Source organism: Camponotus floridanus, unplaced genomic scaffold (genome assembly GCF_003227725.1).
Source record: "Camponotus floridanus strain SB8 unplaced genomic scaffold, Cflo_v7.5 scaffold59, whole genome shotgun sequence".
Taxonomy (NCBI): domain Eukaryota; kingdom Metazoa; phylum Arthropoda; class Insecta; order Hymenoptera; family Formicidae; genus Camponotus; species Camponotus floridanus.
In genome coordinates this window covers 193,574-219,065 of record NW_020229758.1, presented here as the reverse complement: position 1 = coordinate 219,065, position 25,492 = coordinate 193,574, and the positions used below count along the sequence as shown (strand labels likewise).

Here is a 25,492-nt window from a genome sequence, read left to right as displayed (position 1 = left end):
TGAAAAATCTACTTCAAATTTGTCAAAAAATATGTTAAAGACTGATAGTAGTGAAATACTATATTATATTTATGAGCGGTATACTTTAATAATCATAACAGTAATAATAATCTCAATAATACATGCATTTAGCTAAATCTATTTCACATTGTTGTTTTATGTATAAATTATCTCTTTTTTTTTTTATGAATACATCATATATATAATATATTAACATTTAAAAATATATTAATTCATATATTTACTGGCTTATGAAACTCTTCAACATACATAGTATAAAGATTAGATATCACTTAAATATTTTATACATATAACATTATTTTTTCTTTTTTTCTCAAGACACATTTTTCAAAGTTTTACTACATCAGCTCAAATGACGTAATTGTTTTATGGTTTTTTAATTAATGATGAAACATGTGTAATAAATGTTAATATAATATTCATTTTGAGACAATTCATATTAAAGAATAAGAATTGGTATATACGTACACCAGTGTTAAATAATATCGTTAAATGTATGTACAATATTTTTCACATTAAAATGTAAAATGGATAATCTCTCAATCCATATATGTAAGTAAAATTGCACAGTTTCAAGAAATATAAAATTACATAAAATTATTTCCGGTAAATTATAAAAAAATTCTTCTTTTATCAAATACAAAAATTTTTTTGATTATATATATATATATATATATATATATATATATATATATATATACACATATATTTAAATTGATGATATTTAATAAACTGGAACTTAATCGAATACCATTTGCTCAGTTCTGTCGATCCACGAGATTTTTATAATAAAATTTCCTCACGCAATTGCGTTTTTTTTTACACGTAAAAAGGGCACATTAACATTCGGAATGTTATGTTTAAGGCGACCTTTGACACTGTAGAAATTCCATTACAATCATTTTCCCTCACACAAAATTCATCTCGGAAGTAATTTTACATAATGATAATTGTGTTTAGGACCGTTTCTTGCAAGTAGACAAATTCTACGGGAATATATAACATCCATATAAAAAATCCATTTAATTGGGAGGAAACCGGCAGTGGTTTGCTTTTTGTCTATTATTGAATTAGAAATTCAACAAATTACATTCCATCGAAAAAATTAAATTGATTATTCTCTATTATATCTCTCCATTTGCTAGCTAAACCTTTCCTTCCTCCCACATATCATCTTTTCCAAGAATCATATAAATATCATTTATGTTTCTATATCGCGAAGATTATAAACATTTATCGAAAAAGCGATGAAATTCACTGAAAATAAAGATACATACATCCTAAGGAGCTAAACTACAGCAGGAATTAGTTTTCCGTGCAGTCTTGTAAAACGCTTTCGACTGAATACTGAGTCCCTCTGATTTGGAGACTAGATCATCTAATTTCTCCCCTCTCTGTAGTACTGCCTCTAAGGTATTGTGCTGATAAAAGTTATGAAAGTTATAATTTTGAATATTTATACGCGATACATTGCATTTGTACATTGAAGTTTTATAAAATGTTTTACAGATATTTTTTAATAATTTGTTTAATAATTTTCTTAATAAGCTTTTTAAAAATAAATTCTTTAAAAATTAAAAAAAAATATGAACAAAATTGTTTCTCACCAAGATAATTTTCGTCTCGTCCAGGTCATTTTGCATTTTTGTAAGCGCATCCGCCTCAACTGGATTCTGATATTTAGCTAAATATGTATTGATCTGTGGGAAATCAGTAGTGGCCTCCTTGAGTGCAGGCCATGTCGAGGACAAATTCTTCACTTCAAACTCATCCATTATCTTTGTGATTAAAGTATGCGCCACTCTCCTGGGATATTCGTGATCCGAGATGAGTACTGCAGCAAGATTATCAGCGCGCACGTACACATGGCACATGTATTCTGTGTAATGTTATAATGTGCTTTGTAATAATATTTTACTCTTTCTCTTTCTCTTGCAAAGATATAAAATATTTATTCTTATTACAATTACCTCCTTCTTTGACACTCTGTCTAGCACATGTTTGTGTTCTTTCTACAATAGTTTTACTGACAAAACACATAAATTCTTTAATACTGTTTCTCTGAAAAAATGAAAATGATTCTACATCATAAGCAGCTTTCAATGTTGTTGCTGATGTAGGGCTTTTATATAGAACAGTCAATGCATACAACTTCACCATCTTAACCTACAAAATAATATAAATATAATATTAAGATATATTTGCCAATCAATATTTATGGATCTTGTTCAAATTTTTTAGATATAAATGTTTGTTTTCCACATATTATAAATTGTTTGATAATTAATTAATTATCAAGCATTAATCAGAATAATTAACTTTGTAGAATAAGAAACTTTTCATATAATATACTAAGATTTTATTATTTATCTAAATTTATAAATTTCTTAATGTTAGCAACTCAAAATAAGTTGAAAATAAGTTTAAAAGCATAATGAGTTGCTTATAAATCTTATAAATTACGCAACTTACAATTATTTATTATTAATTATCAAATTTGTACACAAGTTATAAAATAAATTTTAAAAAAAATCAATATTTATTTACTTGAAAATAAGAAATTTCCATAAATATTGATTCTTAATTATAAAAACATTAAGAAATTTATTTATATTTATTTTTTAGGATAGATTTATATGAAAAAAATCTGTCAAGTATGGGAAATGTCAAACACATACCTCTGTGTGTCTTTTCTGTATTTATATTGTCGTATCGTTATAACTTGCGTAAGATTTTTTCGATAATCACAGTGAATCCTAGTCAATCCTGCCGTGTAGTTTGACTATCAAGCAGGCTTACTCGCCGTAATAATTCATTCAAAAATCATTTTTTTTTTCAGAATAATACAATCACCTCAATTCTATGAAATACGAAAGCAACCATATTGGCTGTGATGCATATCATGCAGTGACACTCAATCGCACTCGCCACATATATGCCATATTGGGTTTTTTGCATTTTTTTATCAGTAGATTCAAACTGCGATCGATATATATATGGAATCCCTCTATTCAATAGAATGTAATTTCTAAGAAAATTTATGACGTTTTAGAAAACGAATTTTTCTGTTAATTATTTTAAAATTTATTAATAATGAATTTATATTGGCTATAATACACACACACCATATATATAATATATTGTATATTCTATACCCTAATCGAAGAATTTATTTTTGAAAGATTTTTGAAAGACTCTAGTTCCACACGGAATGTGATGACATTGAGCTGTTGTATGTTTGTGATTGGTGCGTACTTTTAGGATGGTACCCGATTGACCACGTCGCCAATTGATCAATTCAAAATAAGACTCTCTGATTGGTCAATCATTGAGGGTTACCCTAGGCACAGGTTGATATAATTGGCTGTGGTCAAACGGGACGCTTCCGTACTTTTACATCTATCCAAAGTCTACAAATATACACCAATCACGAACGAGCATTCAATGAGCAATTATATTGAGTGTCTCTCATCTTAACTCATCTTAAATGACACGGTTTATGCTTGAAAAATTTACGGGAGCTACGAAATTTGTTGTGTTTTTTTCATTCTCTATCATTTGCAGCCGTCATTGATTGTGTTGAACGAATTTATTTCGCTATTGTCTCCGGCTGATATTGTACATACAAAAAATATTCACGCTATCATGCGAATGTTCACGCATTGGTCCGCATTGTTTACATGAAGATACAACACTATAACCACCATCATGACGACCGCATTGTATTTGGAGCACTATCTCGACAGTGAGTTTTAACGATTGCCATTTTGCAAATTCTTTTATTTCATTCTATTTTCTCTTATTCCTCTATCTAAGAGAGCAAGAAAGAAGGATAATAAACTTATGTCATTTTTATTTAATGTTTGCTATCTTCCTTATTTTTCTTTATAGTCTTTACATTTCAACATCTGTCTTCTATTTAATCTTAACTATCAAATTGTAAACAAACATTTATCGTTTCTTACACAAATTTTAAGCTAACAGCTTAAGAAAGATATCACTATTATTTAAATAAAAATAAACTAAAATAAAATTTAAAATGCATGTTGTAGGTCTCGAGCATTTACCAATCGAATTACAGAGAAATTTTACACTGATGAGAGACTTGGATGCGAGGGCACAAGGTCTGATGAAAGACATCGACAAATTGGCGGATGATTACTTGAGAAATGCAAAGAAAGAATCATCGGAGAAGAGGAAAGAACAGCTCGCCCATATTCAAAGTCTTTTTAATAAAGCAAAGGAATATGGTGATGATAAGGTTCAACTAGCTATTCAAACTTATGAATTGGTTGATAAACACATTAGACGCCTGGATTCAGATCTAGCGAGATTCGAGGCAGAGATACAGGACAAGACATTGAACAATAGTAGAGCACAAGAGGAGAACAATGCCAGCAAGAAAGGTAGAAAGAAACTCAAGGAAAAAGAGAAAAGGAAAAAGGGTAATGTTGTAAGCAGCGAGGATGAAGCCAAAAGTGCAAGAAAGAAGCAGAAAAAAGGCATGTTTATATCAAGTTTGCAACTGCAATTCATTATAAAATCTTGTTATTTTTTCAAATTAATTTTATAAATTTATTATGAATAAATATATATATTTATGTTAGGTGGCTCTGTAGCTTCAGCATCATCCACCGGTGCTGCGGGTAGTGGTGCCCAAGTGGATTCGACGGCACTTGGACATCCAGCTGATGTTCTGGATATGCCTGTCGATCCTAATGAACCGACCTACTGTCTTTGTCATCAAGTATCATATGGAGAAATGATTGGTTGCGATAATCCAGATGTAAGTTTTGCAATCTTAATAATTATTTTTTTTATATTATTTTAAATTTACCGTTTCTTAGAAAAAATTGAATTGCATACGTGATTTATTTACTATCATTAATTGATTTTATTTCAAATAATTTTCAAATTCTTTTAAATTAAAATTTGATAATTAATCTTTCTTAAACGAAACTTTATTTATTGTCACTGTTTATTGATTGAAATGTTTTTATACATACACATTCTGTTAAAAATTTTCTATTTTTATCTATTTTACAATGAAAAATTATAAATACTACAAGAGATTGAGATAAGTAATCATTTATTTTTTCACTTTTCAGTGTCCCATAGAATGGTTCCACTTTGCCTGTGTAGGTTTAACTACAAAACCTAAAGGAAAATGGTATTGTCCTAAATGTACGCAAGATCGCAAAAAGAAATGAAACCTAGGAATATTTGAATTTGCTCATTGCTACATTTCTAAAGAAAAGACTACATATTGTACATTATTTCTAAAACTAGAATACTTAACTTTTTTGCATTCAAAGTCAAATAATTTTTTTACAAAAAAAAGTATAAAACAAATTTATGAAAGAAATGTAAAAGTAATAAGTAAAGTAATAGGTATGTATAATGCATTTCCATTCCATATTGACAAAATTGGTTGATGTTCTTATCGTTTTTTAAGTGGCCGTTGAATATATCTGTGATTTGTTCGCAGTGTGATCTAGTATTGATCTAATATATAGTTTCAATTATAGTATTAAATTATTAACGTTATTACTGTTTTTGTATATTATAAATGTAAATTGCAGTATATTATATAAATATATATATATATATAATATATACATGAAGTAAGCTTCTGTTGAAGATGAAAAATGTATTATAAACAAAATGCACTATATATGATTAAAAAAAATATATTTGATTCATCGAAGCTTATCTTGTCTATGTCTATCTATCCATTGCTAAGTATTTACAGAATGTATTTACAAGCGCGTTTTTGCTTAATAGCATGCTATGATACAATAATGCTCGAGTCAACTTCAAATTCATAATTCTCATTTTAATCCTTTAAAAGGAAAATCGCGACTGCAATCTGCAACTGTCTCTCCGTATTCAATAATATTGTTTAGAATACAATTTGAGAAAAGTATATGATTATTTTATGGCATTTAATATTTATCTATAACTATTCTAACAAATATATAAGATAGAATATAAATAAAATGTTCTTGTATGGCATATCATTATAAATATATGAAATAAAAAGTATATTTTTTTTGAGCAAGTCTCAAAAAATCAGACTAGAATATTGCAGAAATCTTTTTTCTTTTATATTAAGGGATTCCGGATTGTCTGTTGCAGCATTGACTTGGTGGCGCAGTCCAATTGTACTGATAACTCATGCGATTCTTCTCTTCTTTGGAACATAGAGCTCCGGAGGCCTGATAATACTCGTGCATACTCCTCATATTTTGAATAGTTTGCTTGTGCGTGATTATGTACTGATTGGAACAACCGCGCGATCTATATTCGGTATCGAAACGTACGTCGTGCTTTCTTTCAATATTCGCCAATGGTGCCAGCCAAAGACCTACAGAGATGTCTTCAGAATTTTGCAGTCTAGAATAAATAGCGCAATATATAATTTATTGAATTTAAAAATTTATTCGAACGTTTTGATCGCCAGTTTGAATCATCTTCAGCAAAATATGTAAAAATTCAGTCTCTATAATCAATCTGTCTTAAAATTCGCAGATGAAGACTAATATTTTTATATATTTTGCTGAAGATTCAAGCTGGCCTTTTATATTGTATTTAGTTAGTTGTATTGTATTAAGTTAAAAGGTAAATACCTAGATTCATTAATTTTCTATATTATATATAACAAGCTGAATATTAAATATACAAAACATATATTTTACTTATAATCATACTCACTTTAGGATATCTGCATTACTGGCGATAAACTTGACGAGATTGTAAGACAAGACATATCCGCCACCCAAGGCATAAGGAAGATAATAATCGCATAAGATCCAATCTGTCTCTTTCCAGGGACCGCTTCTCTTCACCTGCGCTCGTCCATTAAAGAAACCCCAATAGAGCTCTCTTCTAGTACCTTTGTTCTGCCACCTGTCTAGCTCCTTCAAGATCTTATGCACCAAGATATAAGAATCATCATCGCATTTTAACAAAAAATCAAAGTTGTAACGCTCATAGATGCCTTTAAGAGCGTAAAGAACTTTCTTTGTCAATATGCCATAGGAATCTTGCAATCGAGGCAACAGCAACAGATCGTCAAACTTCTCCTTTTCCGACTGCAAGGTGTTCCTTTGCTCCGGCAGGATGTCCTGGGTGCCGACGACGAAGAAATGTCTCATCATGGCATCGTGGCCACGATCGGCCAACCAGGTCTTCCTGATGGTGTCCCGGCGCTCGAGGTTGTCCGGACTGCTGAGAATCAGAATAATGAGCCGGTACTTGGGCTTACTGTCCAGAATCATCTGTTCATCCGGCGAGCATTCTCGAGCTGGATAACGCGCGCACAGGAAGACCAATATGAGCACGACCGGCACGAAGAATATCATCACGTTCGTCCGGGCGAAAAACTTTCTGCGGGTCATCGATTGGAACTTGGGCATAGAATTTAGCCGTAAATGTGTCATGAGCCCAAGTCAATGATAAAGATCGATTCTGAAATTTTCCAGGATTGAAAAATACACCGAAGAATGCAATATCACACTCACAAATTCCTATTTGTGAATTTTGCCTTGATTAGAATGCGCTCGCGCGACGTAGCATACTTATACAACTCTTGATTTATAACATGAATTAAGTCCGGAAGAGATAGAGACAGAGATAGAGATAGGCCTGCTTATTTTATTCGCATTTTGTACAATTTGTCTCCTCTTATGTTCCAAGTCAATACACATTCATTTCGTTTTAAAAGAAATGTACAAAAAGTATACTATCAAAGTAAAGTAATTGTTCGTTTTCAACTTTTCGTTTACATTAAAATAATTTCTAGGCTCGAATTATCGTCACACGGATGTAAATATGCAGGCAAATTTGTACACATCCTTGCTAATGATCAGCTGTGTACTGTAATCAGCTGATCGAACAATCATTGATGCCGTTCAAATAGGGTTAAGTTAGGCTTAGGTTGGGTTAGAACTGACATATGATACATGACGTCACCGTAACGTGTTATCTATAGCAATTATTCAAAGAATGTAGCACCGAAATATACATATATATATTACAAAATATATCTCAATATATTAAATTTTAAGATAAGTAATGTTCTTAGGGAAGATTAATTTCGATTTTTTTTTAATTAAAGAGACTAGCATTTTTTTATTTTATAAGCGCAAGGAAATTTTATATAACTGTATTTACAAAAGTTCTGATATGATAATTAGACGTGACGTTTTTTATGAAATGTGTTTAAATTGACAGAAAAAAAATAGAGACTTTAAATCTATAGAATTTCATCGAGATATTAAGCATTTAAAAAATTGCTCTCCTTTGTAAAGAGTAACATTTTATTGCTAGAAATTGAATAAATGATTAAAATAAAAACGAGTTTGCTCAGGGAATATAAAATAAATTCAATTTTGCTGACTCTCTCGGAAATTTTTATCGGCGTTAAGTACCATTACCCATTTTCATTTGCGCTGCAGTTCATATAACATTTACATAATCATAGTAACTTGCGATGAAATAAAGTACAATGTTTCTAATTGCCAGAACGACATTTTGATATTCATACAAATAAATTATCGTTTTTTTGATACACATATTTAATTGCTAAGTATAACACATTTTATTTGGCACTGCTTTAATCGTGTTGAAAGCAAAAAGTCCTAATTGTAATTTGAATCGTCTCATGACAGTTCAGTAGCATTAAAGATAAAAACACAGTATTTCAATATAATCAATGCGTTTTTCGGATAAGGCACATAGTGACGATACAAGCTATGTATGTCGAACCGATTAAAATTCTCTGCCGGCGAAACGTAGTGCATGAGAATTCTAAGTGCTACAGGGTATAGTGCCATATGTGTATTGATACAACTATTTATAAAAATCTACTTAAATTAGCATATGATTATTATCATTTATAGTTTAATAGTAATTATGCTTACTCCTTGCGTATTAAGCATAAAAAGTATCTCCTCTATATAAGTTAAACCACACAGTTGATTTGATATATATAATTCGGAGTATATATATGTATATAACCATCACATTGTATATCAACAGATTTGTGTATTACTATACAACTAATTTTGCTCAGCAAATCTTGTGTCGCGGAATTAGCACGTGTATATATGTATCGCAATATGGCAAAGGAAATGAGGAATTACATATAAATTTTCAAAAACATTTGATTAATGCTGACAGAATAGCAGAAATTCACAAAAATAATACACATATACATTATATGCAAAATATTGAAAATTAAAAAATGCATCCTTTACCATATTTTCGTATAATGTAATCCACTTTATATAAAAATTGATAAATACAGAATCACACTGGTTGGTTTTGTATAGTTTATATTTATCTCAAGTTCAGTTTTGGAGAATCTTTTTATATTTATAGTCATTTCTTATTACTTTGATTTTAATTAAGTATATTTATACAAAATTGTATGAATATATTTAATAGAAATATATTTTAATATATATGTAATAAAATTTAAGTGTAATATTCTTTTCTTTTATATCAAAAAATTTTAATTTAAAACATATTTTGAAAACATTAAGAAAGTATTCGCACACACGTTTTTGACGATTATTTGTCTTTTTGTCATAAAACTCAATCTTTACAATTTGTAAATATAAAAAACGATAAGAACATCACAAATATATATCTTTACAATTTTCAGTAAATACAGGAATGTAAAAATAATTAATACTATCCCACATAGCACGCATATCCAAAAGACGTTCAGAAGATATTTCGAAGATATCTTCAGGATGTTCTCTGAATGTCTTTTAAACATAAATGTGGGATATTCGTAAAATCGTAAAAAGAGAGAGTATAGATTGTGTTAAACTGCTGTTGTATGTGATTCTGATTTTATCAATTTTTTCCAATACATTTTATGAAGAAATTAATTGAACATTTCCTCAAGACGTACGAGTAAAAACTTTTCGATCATTTCTCTATCTCGCTACGTCTAAAAACTGTGAAAATATTAATTTGCTATCGTAAGTCTATTTAATTAAGTACAAAAGAGTTTTATTTTATTCCAACATTTTCTATATCTGCCTTTTCCTAGCATATAACATAAGATGTACACGGATAATCTGTACATGATACATGAACATGATTCTATATTCAGCATATTGAATTTTTTTATGTAACTAAAGCTTTTTGCTATTCAAGAGAAACAGCTTACATTTAGGGCAAATAAATTAGATTATCAAGCATTTTCTCTTGATTCTCTAAGTTCATATGAAATATTGCATTTCACATATGCAATATCTCTTTATTCCATTTGATACATTAATCATAAAGAAAAAAAAGGAAAACTCAACAAATGATTGAATGCTAATATTTACATAGACTGATGTAATACGAATGATACAATTCGGTTATGTAAAACTACAGCCATTATTGATTAGAGAGAAAGAGAGTAAGTGTATACTTTTAAGCCAGTATGTGAATGATATTATTTTTAACTGCCCCATTCATGATTGCCTCCGCATATGAACACTGACGATGTTATCAAACACGCTTGAGCATAGTTTGTTACTACTATTGTAACAAATATGTATTTCGATTACCTATTCTGCAATCAACATTAATTGTTAAAATCGTTTGAAATAAATGAAAGTGTCAAAAGCTAAACTTGCAAATATTCAATGAAACAAACTTACATGTGTTCTGTATGTGTGCTCCAAATATTTATTTATCGTCTATGATATAATTTATTTCGAAAAATAATATCTAGCCGATCGTTAGCTTTTGATACTCTCTGGATCTAACAAATGGCGAATATGCATCAATTAAGAACATTATCCTGAGAGTTCAGAAATGGAATCATTCGGTAATCGAAATTATTCAATCGGTGAGAGAGATCTGAGCAAATCCTATTAACGCCTTGTCATCTGGTATTTCATTCGCTGCATAGCCAGAATTCTGTAACAGCAAGAAAAGACAAAATTATATATCTATATGTATATATAATCAAATTATTTTGCAAATTTATTATTCTAGCCTTTATTTAGAAGGATCAAAAAAGACATATAAATTTTTCCAGATTTTTTGAACATTTTTATGTTGAAAAATGCGTCGGACAAAAATAATCTCTGTACACTTTGAAACCAAAAATGACAATATAAGGTGTAAGGGTTAAATATATATTAAAATATATATTTGTATATTGTGTGTATTTGGTAAAGTAAAATGTAACATCAAAGCTGACAAAAGCTTACCAAGGAAAATGTCACTGTCCGTAATTGTCCTCCACTTTCTATCAATTTTTTCAGATTCGCTGCTATCACCACAACATCCTTACCATCGACTAGACCCGCAGCAACGAGTTCTGCTGCGATTCCTTGCGCTGAATCTACTCCAACAGTGAATTCGAACCTAATGTCATTAAGCTCTCGTCTTTCATTTCTGCAAGAGATTACATGTAATATTACTTTAATTATTTATCATTTCAATAAAAAACGTTTTACAACGGTAAAAATAAAAGACAAAAAATAGGAAGTAGAAATGAATAAAAAGCATATTCGAATCTTTTTTTGGAATTGAAATAACTCGACAATATAAGTCTGTAAGTATTTATTATATATAATATTATGTAGGGTCGAAAAATATGTGTGATTTTCGTTTAAATTTATAAGAATTTCACGTACCGTAATCTGAGCACCAAATTTATAGGAACATTTTGCTCGGTAGCTGGTATTGCAACTTGACTCGGTGCTACTTTTATTTGACCATAGTATTCGTCGGACTCGCCGACGTCTTCATCACTACTAGCCTTTTCGAGCGTGTTGACCGGCAACGCCTCTTTAGCACCTTCGTCACCACTTGATCCACCACTATCTTCTTCCTCTGACGACCAGACCCATTCTCCAGTTACCGTTCGATGTAAACGACCTGATGTACCGGGTTGTCTTTTTGATGCCTGTAAAAAATAATTTTCCTCTATACATTATAACAAAAAAAATCATAAAATTATTAACGTCTATTTGTAAGTTAAAGAAAAAGATTACATGTATGTCTTTAATTATCTTATGCTTTAACTTATAAAATTTAGATAAAAAATATTGATTGTTAGTAAAAAATATTGAAATATTGGAAAATATTAAAATCTCAATCAAATATCTCATATACAAAGAGAAAAAGAGCATCTTTTTTCTGATTTATTTTACACACCTTTTGTACGCGTGTTTCTAAACTAGGTCCAATTGCTACCAATGTTTGTTGCAGATATTTCTTATCTTTGGCTTTCTTGAAAAATGGGTGTTTCAGCAACTCAGTGGCTGTTGGTCTAAAATATTAAAAATCATTACTTAACAGTTAAAGTATTTTATACGCACAAAATATCCATCTATTTTTATTAATTTTTATATTTAAAAATATCTATAATAAATGTAATCATATATATAACAAAACATCAAAAACTATCTTTGAATGTATCTTGCACATTACTCATTTACTTCAAACTCACTTTAATTCTATTTTGTCAAATATCAGCTGGAATTAAAATCGAAAAGTAAGTAATCCAACTTGCCTCTTGGTAGGATCTTTTTGTAAACAATCGACAATCATTTTTCGGAATGTTTTCCCATATGCCTTATACTGATCCTTGTCATCTGCGGCAGTATCTAGAGTGGGTGGATCATTCTGCAGCGTCAGCATCAAGACTTTCATCGGAGGATATTTGTGATATGGTGCCGTGCCGCTGGCCATCTCGATCGCCGTGATGCCAAGTGACCATATATCAGCCTTAAAATCATAGCCATGATCCTGCAACAGGTATGCATATCATAATTGATTTTTTGACAGTAAAAGGTACACAACAAAAGGAATTGTCAATATCTTGTGAAATCATGCTCGTCAAAATCGCATGCTTGTCAGCATTTTCGTTTAAGTGTAATTTATAACCATTTTATATATAAGATGGCTTGCCACATTATCGTAAAATATCTTATAAATTTTTAATTATTAATTTTTAGTTTGACGGGTTTTTTACAGCAATTCTTAATCTGTATTTTGTAATCATTGCTTGAAGCGTTTGAAAATATTTGCATTATTGATAATTATATCTTATATATCCAATTTAATAAAAATTTAATTGAATAATGTCTGTAGACGCATGCTTTTTTGGTATAAAAAATGATATAAAAATATAGAAACTGATGCTGTAATGAAGTGAAAGAAATCAATTTAAGGAAGATGAGCAAAGTAAATATAATGGCATGAATATATATAATTGATTATTAGCAAAAAAATAATTTTGTGAGAATTCACACAGTGAATCCATCTTTAATGCAGTTTTCTATGTGACTACTTGCATAGCATGCCTAATGCAACTTGCATCATGCTCAATATGAATGATATGACTGAATTCAAATTAATTCTGAATTTAATAAAGCGCATTTCCTCAGGTTGCGCCAAAACCGACACAAATAATTGTCATACAAATTTCGTGTGTCGTTTCAATGATAACAAAAGCTGTATTTTAAATTGCTCGGTCGACAATGTACACATTTCCGATAAAGTGTTTCATTTAATAAATGCATGTGTACATTTAACAAATGCATACACAAATGTAGACACAGAGAACACGCAGGCTAAGAAGTCTGTAGTGTTACTTTCCTCTCTCACCTGCTCCATGACCTCAGGCGCCATCCAACATGGTGTACCGACGAAAGTATGCCGGACCTTCTGCCGACTCAGGTCGCGTCCGGTTGCGAGCCACGCGCTGACACCGAAATCGGCGATCTGCACCGTGCCATCCTCGCCTAGTAGGATATTACCCGCTTTTATGTCCCTAATATTATTCTGCCATTAAAATTTGTTTATATACATAGATAATATAATAGTGTCACTTTAATGCAATTTTTTTTGTTACAGTTAATAAAACTTCTAATAAACAAATAAGAGAATAAATCAAGGAAAGGCAGTCTAAGACTTTATTTAAATAAAGATAGAATGAGTCTCTAAAAAGAAAGGAAGATAATTCAAAATACCTATGAATCTGTCCATTGCTGTGGAAATATTCAAGCCCTTTGAGTACTTCCCGAAGTACAGTAGCTATAGTGGCTTCGTCGAATACTCCATGCTTGCAATTAGTGGTTCTAGTCTTATGCTTAATAATATCCAGCAAGGATCCGCCTTCTAGTAATCTTAAAACCAGCCAGAGTTCTTCTTTTACCACGAATGATGTATAATAAGTTACGACGTTTTCGTGGTTGCAAGAAGACATCGCCTGTATCTCTTTCTATAATTTTTCCACAAGTAAAGAATATCAATTATTAATCTTTTTAAATCATAAAATTTATCGATTTTATAAAAACGATTATTTAAATTTCTTTTGAAACTTAATTTTTGCAATATTACAATAATATAAATTTGTTAAAATAGATATAGTTATATTATGATATTTAATATAAAACTTTGACTGATAAGATCATTAATCCAGTGAATCATACCACATATATTATAGTCTTATCCATAAGTGTGTCATATTGATCTGTCATCTGTCATTGAAATCCCCAATATCAAGATATAATAAAACTCACCAGCAGTTCGTCCATGTTTGTATTCCATTTTTCCAAATTTATTCTCTTGATCGCACATTTCTCTTGTCGCGGGATACAAAATGCTGCATGCACCACGGCGGTCGCTCCAACTCCTAGAATTTAACGAAAGAAATTATTATATTTTATATTCTATTATTTATTAAATTTATTTATTAAATTTTTTTTTTAAATATTAGGAAATATTAGGCTTAAATTTTTACAGAGTCCGTATTTTTTATATATCATACATGCGTTATTCAAAATTTTGGAGATATATATATTTTTTTTAAATAAAAGTTTAATGTGCCTTCAATCAGTTTAGTCCTATTGTGATTATTCAGGCACTCATATCTCTTTTTCTTTTTTCTCTTTCCCTTCCTCTTCTTATTCCTTTTTAGACTACTCTCTCTATTACGGCTAAAATCCTCGTAAGAGGTTAAATTCAAAAATTCTTGTCCGAAGGACACACACGTAAAATACGTCCGCACCGGTTCAAGGCCGGTAACGATCTAATTTTAGAGATACTTATTCGATTTTATTCAACATTAATTATGCATTTTACAGACAACCCCTTCAACCCTTTCTTTCCCTCTTGTCAATGTGTACGGCACTGGAAAGCGTGCACCGTCCCGTCAGGATTAACTAGGTTAGGATAGGACGTATACTTCTCCCGTGCAGCAGCACCGGTAGCTGCGTGACAGCGCGAGTGCAAGAAGGACGCGCAAAGAGGGAGGGAGAGGGAACGAGCGCGGGGATCGACGAACCGTCGTCCCGTCTCTGGAGCAATCGTGAGGCCGACGATAGAGAGAGAAAAAGAGACATTGGTACGTAAACTCGACGCAATGTCATATGATTTACATCGTCCTCGTGATCGTCATCCTTATCATCACGATCCGCGCTGCTCCGTCGAGAAATAGCGGTCTGCCAGCCGTTGGAGGGTCGACGTCGCGTCGCCGGCGAGCGAGCGCGCCCTGAAGAAGGCGCGCGCGATTTTCGCGCCCGGTCGTCGCGCGATCGAACGAGTCTCCGTTCCGGGGGGAATACTCACCGATAACCTCCTTGAGCTCGTAATCGTCCTTGGTATTCGGCCAGCCCTGCACGATCGTGGAGGAGCTCGCGGACGCCATTTTGCTGGCCAGTACCGGACCGAGGCGCGCCTGCTTGCTGGTTGCTCGGGTGCCCCGCGACAACGTCAGAGGAGCGCCGACGACGACCCACGAACCGTTGTCACGTGGTGGAACAGCTGACACGGGGGTGGGGACGGTAGGGACGGTAGGGGTGGCCGCGCGATCGTTGGCCGCGGCCGCAGATGCGCCCCGGCTGTTTCGCGAGATGGGTGTTATTGTCGCTGCCGTTGGAAGTGCCGGTGAGGATGCTGGCAGCTTCTTCGGCGGCGGCGTAGACGAGCGGAACGACCTTTGGCGAAACACGCCGGGCGAGCACGATGGCAATATGTCCGGCGAGATTTTCCTGAAAGACAAATTAACTTGGCATGCGATCAGCTGTTTTATTTGCGTTATTCTTAAAAGCGCTTTTTTACCCGTTTTATATTAAGCTACTCGCGTGCAGAAGAAATGTAAGATATATGATATGTACAATACTTGAGAGATTTCTTTGATTTATTTTCGATAAGAGGAAAGGAAGAGAAACAAATCGCTCGAGTCGGGACCAAAATTACGTAGATCAGTTGCTTGTCGAGTCTTCTATTGAGATGTAGCCCTGTCAAAATGAACACGCGTCAATAACTAGCCCACGTCTCGAGTCTCGATTCATTGAAACGATTGACGTTTCTCAGAGAAACAAAGCTATCATGAGCTACGATCAACTTGCATGCACAACAAATTAATCGTAGGGCCATCCATCACATTTTCTCGCTACGATCGTCCCGCGAAACGATTCTAATTATGAAGCAGTGAGTGTCAATCAGCGGCGTTGACTGCTTTAATTGACTGGAAAAATAAAGCAATTTTCGCTGATCATAAATATATATCCACGATGAAATGTTACACTTTAAATTGACAGACTTTCTTCGTTAGGGATTTTGATTTCTGCGATTCGTGAAGATTATACGATGTGTGATAAACTTTAAAAAATTAAAATTTTTTTATATTTTGTCATAATTGTTTTTTTTTAATAACCGACATAAAGATAATTTCTCGTATCGGTTCGCAAAAACACGGATTTTACGATTTCCAATTATGGCTATTTTTTCTTGAAACATGTTAATATATCTTTGTGTATCTATAGTCATTATCTCCACTTGGCAGATCGTGGGATAAACTGTTCATATCAATACAACGAATTCGCTTGATCCAATACTCGACGCAATCCAATACTAACGATTGTCATACATATCGCGATTAGAAAATTCAATTAAACCGTATTCACCACGGATACTATCGTGAATTTTTATTTGCAGGGGAGATTTCGCGATGACAACCTTCGTCTCGAGGCATAAGGTGCTTTTCCTCCTGAGATATATATATATATAAAATCGACCGTACACGCCATGTATGTCGCCAATTCGCCGATTACACCCCGTGTGCAACATCCCGACCGTTTAAAACCATCTTCGAGACTGTGAATCTGCTGGATCCGCGACCATGTTTAGAAAGATGAATATTGTTATAGTAAGTATCACAAGCATAATAGTAATCATATAATTTATAATTTTAGACGATACATTTTTTCGCACAAAAACTTATGCGAAAATTCTACTTGAATCTCGTGCAATCGACGATACAATATTTGCATGTGCATTGTCGGAATTGAACCGTCTGAGAATGTCTGAATTTATAATCTCTCTCAGATTTTTTCACAAGCATATCTACGCAGTGTTTGCTCAACAACGCAATAAGCCTTTACTCACTTCAATGAAGTAATGCCAAGTACAGCTTTAGACCGCTCGGAAGTAACAAAAATTACGAAACGAAATACTTGTAACAATTAATTACTTAATTATCTGCTATGTCAACGATCGAGATAAGGATCTATATTTTGGTTTTATAACACTGTCCGTGTACGATTTGATCTTTCTAAGTGGGTCGCGCGCGAGCCGATCACGTGCCGCGATTTTTGACGTAACGTACGCCAATCAGTCACACTCGGTCACTCACCTACTTCTGCCAACCAAAGTCGTCAGAAATCTACTGTCTTGAAACTTCAGCTGCTCCTCCTCCGTCGATATGGGCGCCGCGGCGCCCAGGGTGCCCGATTTTCGCTGCCCCATGCTGCGTACGAGCCTGCAAACGGACATACACGTTCGTCAGACGGGTTGCCTATCGAAGGGAGAGGCTACTATATATTTTTCCATACTTCCAGTATAAAAAAATTCAGTATAAGGAGGATCTGTAGGTGTGTATCGCAATAAAATATAGCAAATAAAATAAATATATTGTTTAGGGAATTTCTTGTAGGATTTTATTGATTGTTTTTCTGTTTATCGATTCTTTAATTGACAAGTTGTAAATTAAAAGTTTTGCGTATTATATATATATCTCGCGAGTGCAGATACATTCTTCTATATTATTTATTTGTTTTCTTAATTAATTATAATCTTATTTTATTTTTATAATTTGACAATATTTTTATTATAGAGATATACTGTATTGCATTTGCGATATGTATCGATCTTTCGAGCCATGTATATTAATTTTTCAGATCTTATTCTTGTTCAATAGAGTATCGGGATGATTTTAAGGAGCCCTTATTTTTAACCCATGAGAGATGAAAGATTATTCGAGCTAAAGCCCTGGCTTCGAGCGTGTGGAATATTTCTAAATTGTCGGTCGGTCGATTGTCACCTAAATATCTAGATGAGATAATTGGGCCTGGATTGGCCTTACCGGTTATTTTTAGCCATCGTGAAGGGGGTAGACCCTATCCCGTTGGCTAAAAATAATCTGATGGAGAACGGACTGATGTAAGCTTCCATTACAATGGTCCTGTTTCCTTTTGATGATTCTTTATCCTGCTTTTTTTGTTGGTTGATGTGTAGGAACAATCATAACTCGTGAGAACAAATTCAAATTAAAAATGCAGGAATTTCAGACGCAAGTATCTTTCTGCGTGTGGTTTTTTAATTTATTTGATTTAATATTGAATCAGTTGCGAAAATATAACATACAATGTAAATACTTCTGTAACAATTTTGTAGCAATTTTAAAAGTATGATAGTTTTATGTATATACAAAACGTGTGTATGTATTTTTAATTTTTGAATTTGCGTCATTTCGATCCAATTTTGATGTAACGTGACATCACCCACCGATTATACTCCAACAACAAGAATCTTTCCTCTTAGCTTCAGACACCTGATTAACAAGTCTATAACAGTCTTACTCTGAAATAATGGTCTAATAATTTCTTCAAACACACGAGTAGTTCACTCGAAAATATGACGTTTTATTTCGATAGAGATCTTTATTTTAGCATATGATTATTATACATTTTTTCAAGGCATTTATTTTTGTTTTATTTTAAAAATTCCATATAAATAATATTATAGTATTATAATAAATGAAGATTCTTTATTCTTAAACAAATATCATTTTTAACAATTTTTTATCTTTTATTATTTAATTTATTTTAATTGTGTTGTTTTTTAATATTATATTTTATTATTTAATATGTCTTATTAATATGTATTATTTAATGTCTAGTAAAAATAATTGCTCTCTTCTCTTACAAAATATGTAAAGATTCTAAATTTTTTCAAACAATTTTAAGAAAGGAAAACAGATAATTATCTCATATTTTTAAAACGGAGGTCCTCTAATATTTGGGTTAAAAATTTAATTTGTCGTCGGGCTAGAACAACGATTTTAATTCAATTCTGACCAACGGGCGTGTGTCACCGCGTCATCTGCTACCTACATTCAGTTTACACGATATTTCAAATTTTTATTGTTCCGTCATTTCCTCCGCCTTATATAGTTGTACGATAGAACGAACATTCTATTCATTTAAATATTTTATTCATTTTTGTACTTATTGTTAGATCTCGATCTAAGATTATTTTCTTCAATGCAGGTCTTTAGCAGCAATCATTAACTTCATATAATTACACGATAAAACGAACTTTCTATTCATTTATTAATTTTATTCTTTAGCAATCATTAGCCTTTTCTTATAAAATATATTTTGTTATAAAATATACTTCATTTTAATTGTTTTAAATACATCAATTTTAACGTGTACTTTCTTTTCTAGAAAAATTCAAGATTTTTTGAAATTTTATGTGATTACGTTATATTTTTTCTTTGGCAAATTTTTATTTTTTATTTTATAGAGAAAAGTTTGTTCTTCTTTTAAATTTTTTTCATCTTTCACAAAATATACAGTTTTTTCTAGATTCCAAACACTTTAATGAAAAATCCTGGCTTATCTTGAGATAAAAAAAATCCACGGACAACACAATCGAAAAATCGATTACTCTCAAATATTTGCTCGATAATAACAGTTTTTTGAGTTATTTTTAGTATATTCTATACGACCTTTCATGTAGACATAAATTTATTGAATTGACTTTACATCGATCTTAGTCACTGCATACACAATTGAACAAACAAATGTGCCTACCCATATTATGACTATTCTAGTATTGTTGCGTTTTAATTTATTTGTCACAATATAAATTATCATAGCCTTGATGACAATTCTTCGATACAATATGTAGGAAAAAATTATAAAAATTGCAAGAAATTATTAAGTTTTGTTTAGATACTTGAGTAATTTTTTAATTTAAACTTCGCATTTATTTTAACACGTTTTAAAAGAAAAAAATCTCTGTGTATGCTTTCTCGCTTCTATGTCAAATAATCATAATCTCGTTTGACGTATTGTAGGCTTTTGTAGCAATAATTAAAGCCAATCAGTCACGTGTTTGAACTTTCGTAAGTTGATTAAATAATAAATGATCATACATTTCTTTAAAAGGAATTTATTTTTCAAATATGAATCTTTAATTTAAATATCTTCGACTTCATTGAACATCAGAGTGGTAATTCTGTTATGTGTGCAAGTGCGTAATACGAGATTTATTCTGTTCAAGTGCACATTTCTGTGCAATCGTGACACTGATTTATCTTTGCTTCTGCTAAATTAATAATGAGAGAAAAAAAACTGACCTAAGAAAAGATTTGGTTAACATTTGATAGAAAATTATATCGCATATTTATGCGACATTTATTAATTAGCATACTTATAATACATTTTCAGTGATTCATCTCGAATATATTATTTATTACTATAAAAAAACCATTTAATATTCGTAAAATTGATGATGTACTTGCTTTATTTTTATCAGAAAAAAATGTTAGTAAACGAAATCAATGAGATATCCTATTACGTATATAATTAAAATTTTCGAGATTTTGAAAATTTTGCTCTCGTTTGAATCCACTTAATAACGTTCCTCATCAATGAAACTTTACTCAGTTAACAAACCGAGGGTCAATTGCTTATTAACTCAAAGACTCGTGGTGGCTATTAAACGATTTCATTGTCATTGAAATTGTTTGCAAAAAATAAAGATTATTGCATTTATCCGAAAATAGATGCAGCTTCGATTGTTCAAGCTTCCATTGATCTTGAGGTCGTTGCGAGCGAATTTTTTTTACAATTTTAGCGAAAGTAATCATGAATCAGAAAAAATGATGAAATGTTTTATTCTTTTGTAGTACATTTTAGAAAACAAAAGTATTTTATGTTCCCCGTTACATTGCAATTCCGAACTAATTATTCTATCTTTTTTTAATTGTAACAATATGACAGTCATATTTACGTCAATTTATTAAATCAAATATAGTTGATGAATCTAAATAACTATCTCAACAACTTTAAGAGATGCTATATTATTGCATGCGATGTGTCATCAGATGTTATTATACATATATATTACAAAAAGTTATCATCACATATGCATCACAGAATTATTAGTAACAAAAAGTGTATATTATTGCATATTATTGCATAAGCTGTGGATTATTTCTTTTATATATTTCACGGGAACACTCGGAACTAATCTGCGATAAATTTTATCAGGCTTGAATGATGGCGTTTAAATATTCAAGTTAAATATAACAGGTGTAGGATATATATAGATTAATTAAATAAATTATTAGAATTAATTTTACATTAAATTTTATAATTTAAAATACAAGACGCGCACTTTTGAAAATTTTATTATATTTTGTTTATGTTTATTTATTATTTCTTGATCTGCATTTACAAGAATTAAAAAAAAAATATATATATACATATATTTTTTTTTATTTCAGAGAAGCTAAAAATACGTTTATATCTCTGATTTTTATATCACATTGACATTGAAAACGATCGTCATATTAGGCAAATAAAGCTTGGAATCGGACGGGGCCGCATTTAACGTGGCTATTTGATTCTCATGTCACGTTGACATTGAATGCCATCTTGATAGGCAAATAAAACTTAGAAGCGGATTGCCGCGTTTACTCTAAGAATATGAATCTTCCTTATTCATTCATTTTTTGAAGCTAATCAAAAATAGTCCTCGTAAATTCTTTTTTACCAAAATATATCATTATACGATTTATTTCATTATTTGTATATATAATTATAATTCATGAAGTAATTTATGAATAGATAGTTTATAATGTTAAATGTACGCTCACTTGACATGCCATACTAAAAGAATGAAGTTTACATTTTTAACAATTAAAATCAAACATGTTAATAGCTTCTAATTTTTTTTACAGATTTTTGAAATCTCTCGATACGCTCGTCTCGTATAACATTGTCTAATTTCCAAGATCGGTTTTACCTGGCAGACGTTGACTTCACAGAGCCGTTCGCATAAAGATCGGCTGCCATAGCATTAGGAGTCAGCCCAATGACATCTCAATCGTGGGTCTTCTGCAGGATGCACTGGGATCTCTCCTCTTTTCACGTCTTTCTTCTTTCGTTGAAAATCGACGACCACGTATTCAACAAAATCTTCAGAATTGTCCGTTTCACTGGTCGTCAATTGTGACCGAGCTCATTTCACCGTAGATAAAACACTGATCATTTAAACACGTTGGTCGGCCCGACATTATCTCTGTGTCACAATACACGATCTGTCGACATCGGTTCTTATATACTATCTTTGAATTAAAGTAAAGTGAAAATTCCGGAGGCACATGCGATGACGTCTACGTGATTTCGAAAAGATAGAGGGAAGAAGCACGAACGCAATTTCGAGGAAACTATTGTCGACTATGTATTCCTCGGAGGAGACGTAGGATCCTCCTGTGCCCGCCGTCGTGACCGAACTATGTATGTCAGACGGGGGCACTGTCAATTGGATAACTACTTACCCCACATTGGCACAGTTGATGCATGTATGTAATGCAGCGTATATCACTGATGCTGAAAGACAGCAGCATATAGTGACCACGTTCTCCCCCACCTTCTCGATCATTTTATCTTTTTCTTCGTCTTTTTTTATGAATATATGTGTCCCTTTCAAGATATACAGTGCACATTATGTTATCTTTTTTTCACTACCTAACTTTGTTTTAATGTTTTCTTTTATTCGTCACGAAAAACTTTTAAAAAGCGCTTTATATGTAAATATTTTGAAATCTCTTGATAATTCTTATTAATAATGAAAACTTGACAGTTTTTAATTGTTGTTCGGTTGAATTTTTCTTTCGTATATAGGAGGAATGAGAAAAGCTTTGGATTTAAACTTAATTTGAAGGTCCTGCAATTCTCTTCATTATCTTCTTGTTTTCAAGGAAGTTGATTATTGATCTATCATCACTTATGATGGCGTTTATTGACTCTGTTGCTTGGAATCGAAAAAAACGCTACGCAACTGGAAGAACGCATTATCTCGTGCGTATATCTGTCGTCACTTCGATGGTATCGTGAATTAACTTGATGACGCGGGGAAGAATAATTTGTATCATGCGACACACACACAGCTCAATCATGCCGACCTTGCGAACCAACTAATACCGATCTTCGCGAGAAAGCCGTTCCTATTGATAAATCCGATCGTTCTTATTAATGGCATTTATTACGTGCTGCAAAATAACTTGTTTTTTCATTCTTATGCTATGTGTCATCTTAAATACACTATTTAAATCTATGATCGTATCTGCGTTAAATTTCATAGAATTTGATATAAAATTCGCATAATACAAGATTTTAAATCCTCTTAAAAAAATTTAAATTAAATAAAATTCTATTCTTCTCTTTATGTCGTTAAAATTTTCTTGAGAAATGTCTTTAAGAAATTATTTTTTGCGACATATTAGAAGATAAAATTTAGGATAATGGCTTTTCAAGGGAAATTGAAACCAGGAAATAAAAAAAGAGGTTGCCGCATATCGTGTTTCACCCATGACAACGTGAAACAATTTCGCCAGTTTGCAAGACTCTATAAACGAGTGATTCATCCTAGCTCCCATTCTCATTTGTGGAGTGGACCCTCCGCGCGCGCGATTTACGCATCATCGAGTTTGATGGGTCGCTAAAGGCTACTGACTGAGATCTCCAAGGTTTAGGTTTTATGATGCAATATACGCGATACTTGAGAATGAATCGACAATTTTGTATCATTGATCAAAAGAATAATCAAAAGAAAATGTAATGTGCTATTTCTTTTCATAATATCAGAATATATTATTTGTATAATGTTTATATAAAAGAAAAAATATAGTAAAAAAATTTGATTTTGGAGTTTCTTCTATTTTGTTTCTTGTTTTGTCTATTTCTAAAAAATTTACATACTTTTTATAGATTGCCGAATTGTTTATTTTTAACCACGTGTCCTACGTGCTGAGTAGACGATTTAATCTTACTCAGCTGATCAAGGAGAGCTTGGATCCTGAACTCTACTACCAGAACACTTTACGTGACGTATCGTTAAGAGATGTGTCTTATCTGCCAGAGGAGTATTACAACGCGGAAAATGGGGTGAACAAACCGCAGCAGCTAGAAAGAGACAACAGAAATTTGATTAGCGTTAGTAAATTATTTCTTAATCTTAAATTAGTTATTTCTCATTAAGAAAAATATTAAGAAAGTTAGATATTTTAAAAGAAAGTTTATAAATTAAATTGCAAAGAAAATTAGTTATTCTTTTTAATTCGTCTATTTTCTACATGTTCATTTCTAATTTAAGCTTCTTTGTTTATATGTGTATCACACATGTTATAAGATAAATGTCTATATTAATCTCCTCTTTTCCTTATAGGAATACCGCAATCTTTGCGAAACAATAACGAGAAGAGTGGAAATTGCCGATCCCGATTATGAATATCAACCTCCGCATTATCACGAAGTCTACTGTAAGAGTTATTCATTGTTAGATAACAATGAACGAATGATTACGAGGCCTTCACAGGTAAACTTGGATGCGTAATGATGTAAATAGAACACATAAACTCAAGGCAGCGCAAGTTTAACGAGCAAAAAATATGACTTGAAATAAAAGTAAAAAGAATGAATAAATATATCACAAAATAATTTTAAAACTAAAACTAAAATTTGACTTTGTTCTCTACTCAACTTGAATTTTATATTTCATAATCTTATAATCTAAGAGATCTAATTTTTTTTTATTTTTCAGAAATGTGTTCATTCGATATTTCATTGCGTACAGAGAAGTCGGATCCTATCTCTAGTCAGACGTCGTTGGGAAGACGAATGTTGGGAACCTTACACCAAGGAAATCGCTAGCGGTTGTGACTGTATGTGGCCAGTCACTAGCCTCGGCGAGATAAACGATCATTACTGATTCAATAGAAAATTCGTATATTAGCAAACTTAAATTTTCGCTATAGAGTACAAAGATTCGTCGTTCGTATACATTCGTAGCAAGTAAAATCTTTCTCAAAAATATTTATTTATTGTATTATAAAAGCAAATATGTGAATGAAATATAACAAATA

At 31.8% G+C, this 25,492-nt stretch overlaps 5 protein-coding genes across 7 annotated transcripts; 2 read left to right on the top strand and 3 right to left on the bottom strand.

The window, feature by feature from the left end:
• Nucleotides 1-735: 735 nt before the first annotated feature.
• On the bottom strand, nt 736-2,925 carry LOC105255996 (synaptobrevin homolog YKT6). Its single transcript, XM_011265598.3, has 4 exons — nt 2,700-2,925; nt 1,992-2,187; nt 1,629-1,900; nt 736-1,442 (listed from the first exon to the last, which is right to left on the bottom strand). The coding sequence occupies exons 2-4, from the start codon at nt 2,179-2,181 to the stop codon at nt 1,302-1,304; spliced, it is 603 nt and encodes a 200-aa protein (XP_011263900.1). The 5' UTR covers nt 2,182-2,187; nt 2,700-2,925; the 3' UTR covers nt 736-1,301.
• A 571-nt stretch (nt 2,926-3,496) lies between these two features.
• LOC105255995 (inhibitor of growth protein 5) lies at nt 3,497-5,571 on the top strand. Its single transcript, XM_011265597.3, has 4 exons — nt 3,497-3,766; nt 4,074-4,523; nt 4,629-4,807; nt 5,130-5,571. Exons 1-4 carry the CDS (start codon nt 3,730-3,732, stop codon nt 5,229-5,231), a joined length of 768 nt encoding a protein of 255 aa, XP_011263899.1. The 5' UTR covers nt 3,497-3,729; the 3' UTR covers nt 5,232-5,571.
• A 122-nt stretch (nt 5,572-5,693) lies between these two features.
• Nucleotides 5,694-8,049, bottom strand: LOC105255994 (beta-1,3-galactosyltransferase 6). The gene is made up of 2 exons (XM_011265596.3): nt 6,736-8,049; nt 5,694-6,417 (listed from the first exon to the last, which is right to left on the bottom strand). Exons 1-2 carry the CDS (start codon nt 7,461-7,463, stop codon nt 6,132-6,134), a joined length of 1,014 nt encoding a protein of 337 aa, XP_011263898.1. The 5' UTR covers nt 7,464-8,049; the 3' UTR covers nt 5,694-6,131.
• A 1,507-nt stretch (nt 8,050-9,556) lies between these two features.
• On the bottom strand, nt 9,557-22,878 carry LOC105255992 (serine/threonine-protein kinase OSR1). Of its 3 annotated transcripts, XR_889567.3 has the most exons (12): nt 22,372-22,878; nt 17,687-17,812; nt 15,619-16,040; nt 14,571-14,683; nt 14,019-14,269; nt 13,645-13,819; nt 12,557-12,792; nt 12,199-12,313; nt 11,676-11,947; nt 11,247-11,433; nt 10,689-10,950; nt 9,557-10,600 (listed from the first exon to the last, which is right to left on the bottom strand). XR_889567.3 is itself a non-coding variant. In XM_011265594.3 (11 exons), exons 1-11 carry the CDS (start codon nt 22,419-22,421, stop codon nt 10,873-10,875), a joined length of 2,025 nt encoding a protein of 674 aa, XP_011263896.1. In that variant the 5' UTR covers nt 22,422-22,878; the 3' UTR covers nt 9,557-10,872. The 3 variants fall into 3 exon arrangements, 2 of the variants coding, with proteins under 2 accessions (XP_011263896.1, XP_011263894.1); XM_011265594.3 differs by having other exon boundaries at nt 9,557-10,950; XM_011265592.3 differs by having other exon boundaries at nt 9,557-10,950; nt 13,654-13,819; nt 22,372-22,877.
• On the top strand, nt 15,206-25,490 carry LOC105255993. Its single transcript, XM_011265595.3, has 5 exons — nt 15,206-15,394; nt 16,990-17,200; nt 24,339-24,563; nt 24,796-24,945; nt 25,171-25,490. Exons 2-5 carry the CDS (start codon nt 17,174-17,176, stop codon nt 25,336-25,338), a joined length of 570 nt encoding a protein of 189 aa, XP_011263897.1. The 5' UTR covers nt 15,206-15,394; nt 16,990-17,173; the 3' UTR covers nt 25,339-25,490.
• The last annotated feature ends 2 nt before the right edge of the window (nt 25,491-25,492 follow it).